General features: G+C 46.3%; 1 protein-coding gene across 1 annotated transcript; it reads left to right on the top strand.

Moving 5' to 3' along the window:
• Positions 1-974: 974 nt before the first annotated feature.
• LOC138908103 (uncharacterized) lies at positions 975-1,620 on the top strand. Its single transcript, XM_070198743.1, has 3 exons — positions 975-1,088; positions 1,186-1,253; positions 1,362-1,620. Exons 1-3 carry the CDS (start codon positions 975-977, stop codon positions 1,618-1,620), a joined length of 441 nt encoding a protein of 146 aa, XP_070054844.1.
• Positions 1,621-2,652: the final 1,032 nt, after the last annotated feature.

A 2,652-nucleotide genomic window follows, 5' to 3' on the forward strand; every position in this document is an offset into this window, starting at 1 on the left:
TGGTTGCATATGCCTTAAGCAGGAAGGCTGAGAGTATGGGTAGTTTGGCATTTATTTCAGTAGATGAGAGGCCATTGACTTTTGACATTCAGTCCTTAGCTAACAGACTTGTAAGATTGGATATTTCTGAGCCCCGTCGAGTTCTTGCATGCGTAGTGGCTCAGTCCTCATTACTTGAGTGGATCAAGGCTTGTCAGTACGATGATCCGCACTTAATGGTTCTTAGAGAGACGGTACTACAGGGTGGTGCCAAGGAGGTTACTATCTGTGAGAATGGTGTTCTGCGACTCCAAGATCATCTATGTGTTCCTAATGTGGATGGATCGAGGGAGAAGATTCTAGAGAAGGCACACAATGCTCAGTATTTTATTCATCCAGGTTCTACGAAGATGTATCGCGACCTGAGGAAACATTATAGGTGGCAGCGGATGAAGACGGACATAGTTGAGTATGTAGCGAGGTGCCTAAATTGCCAGCAGGTTAAGTATGAGCACCAGAGGCCAGGTGGCCTACTTCAGCAGATGGTTATACCTGAGTGGAAATGGGAGCGCACTACTATGGACTTCGTAGTTGGGTTGCCGTGGACTTTGAGAAAGTTTGATGTAGTTTGGGTCATTGTCGACAGGTTGACCAAGTCGGCACACTTTATTTCGATTGTGACTACATATTCTTCAGAGATTGGCTAGATTTACATTCAGGAAATTGTTCGGTTGCATGGTGTGCCTGTTTCCATCATTTCTGATAAAGGCCCTCAGTTCACTTCACACTTCTGGATAGCAGTTCAGAGCGAGTTGGGTACTCGGGTAGAGCTCAGCATAGCCTTTCATCCGCAGAACAATGGGCAGTCAGAGCGAACAGTTCTGATTCTAAAGGATATGCTCATAGCAAGTGCCATTGACTTTGAAGGTTAGTGGGATAGATTCTTGCCCTTGGCCGAGTTTTCTTACAACAACAGTTATCAGTCCAGCATCGATATGGCTCCATTTGAGGCTTTATATGGTCTGCAATGTCATTCGCCCATTGGATGGTTTGAGCCCGGCGAGACTAAGTTATATGGTACTAATTTGGTGAGGGAGGCCTTGGAAAAGGTAAAGTTGATTCAGGAGCGACTTCGCACAGCAGTCCAGACAGAAGAGTTACATGGATCAGAAGGCACGTGATCTATCATTTATGGTGAACGAGAAGGTTCTCTTGAATGTTTCGTCGATGAAGGGGATCGTGAGATTTGTGAAGAAGGTCAATCTGATCCCAAGGTTTATTTGCTCATTTGAGGTGTTGTATGACCTTGCTTTGTGTCCCAGTCTATCGAGAGTTCATACTGTATTCCATGTGTCTATGTTCTGGAAGTATCATGCCGACAGGTCGCGCGTGCTACATTATAGCATGGTTCAGCTAGATGAGAGTTTGGGTTATGAAGAGGAGCCAATTGCCATTATTGGCAGGCAGGTTTGCCAGTTGAGGTCCAAGAAGATTGCTGTTGTGAAGGTCCAGTGGAGGGGACAACTAGTCGAGGAAGTGACTTGGGAGGCCGAGGAGGACATGAGCAGATATCCGCACTTTTTCAGCACTACAGGTATGATTCTAGACCCGTTCGAGGACGAACGCTTGTTTAAGAGGTAGAGAATGTAACGACCCGAACGGTTGTTTTGCTTTCTAGATCCCTGTTCCCTTAATGAAGACTCCCCGTATATGCTTCTACTATTTTATGACTTGCGAGGATGGTCAGTTTGGGTTTGGAAGGGTTCGGGTTGAAACCGGAACACTTAGTTCCTTAACAGTAGCCTATACTAGTTAAGTTTGACTTGAGTCAACGTTTTGAGTAAACGACCTCGGAACCAGAATTTGACGATCCCAATAGGTTCGTATGATAATTTTCGACTTAGGCGTGTGTTCGGATCGGGTTTTGGATGACCCGGGAGCATTTCGGCGCTTAATACTAAAAGTTGGCGCATTGAAGGTTTTTCGAGTTCTTTATGTTTGGTCTGGAGTAGACTTTAGTGTTATCGAGGTCTGTTTAGGATTCTGAGCCTGGGAATAGTTCTGTATGGTGATTTATGACTTGCACACAAACTTTGGCGTCATTTCAAGTTGATTTGATAGGAATCGGACGCGCATAAGTGTATTTAGAAGTATTAGAGTTTCTTGTCGAATTCATGTGTTTTGGGGTTCGATTCGTAATTCTAGATGTTATTTGGTGTTTTGATCATGCCAGCGAGTCTGTAGTATGTTGATGGATGTGTGAGTATATTTTGATGGGCCCCGGTGGTCTAGGATGCGAAACGGATTGGAATCAGACTCGATTTCGGCATGGGGGAAACTACTGGTGGCTTCAGTTTTGGTGCTTTCGCACCTACGTGGGTTTAGCCGTAGGTGAGAGCTCACATAAGCGAGCGTGTGATCGCGGGAGCGGCTGGGAGTGGGCCGGCTAGTGGTCCGCAAAAATGACATTTTTTCGCATAAGCGAAATCGATTCTGCGATGGAGGATCCGCAGATGCGAAGGAGGGCAAGCAGGCTTCGGTTTGCAAGTGCGACGTCCTTTCTGCAGAAGCGAGAGCCTGTCCGCAGAAGCGAAGAGAGGTGGCCTGAGCAAGGACTACACCTGCGATGATTCTTCCGCAGAAGAGGAGCTGCAGGTGCGACTGTTTTGGTCG

This window comes from Nicotiana tomentosiformis, chromosome 3 (assembly GCF_000390325.3).
Source record: "Nicotiana tomentosiformis chromosome 3, ASM39032v3, whole genome shotgun sequence".
Lineage (NCBI taxonomy): Eukaryota > Viridiplantae > Streptophyta > Magnoliopsida > Solanales > Solanaceae > Nicotiana > Nicotiana tomentosiformis.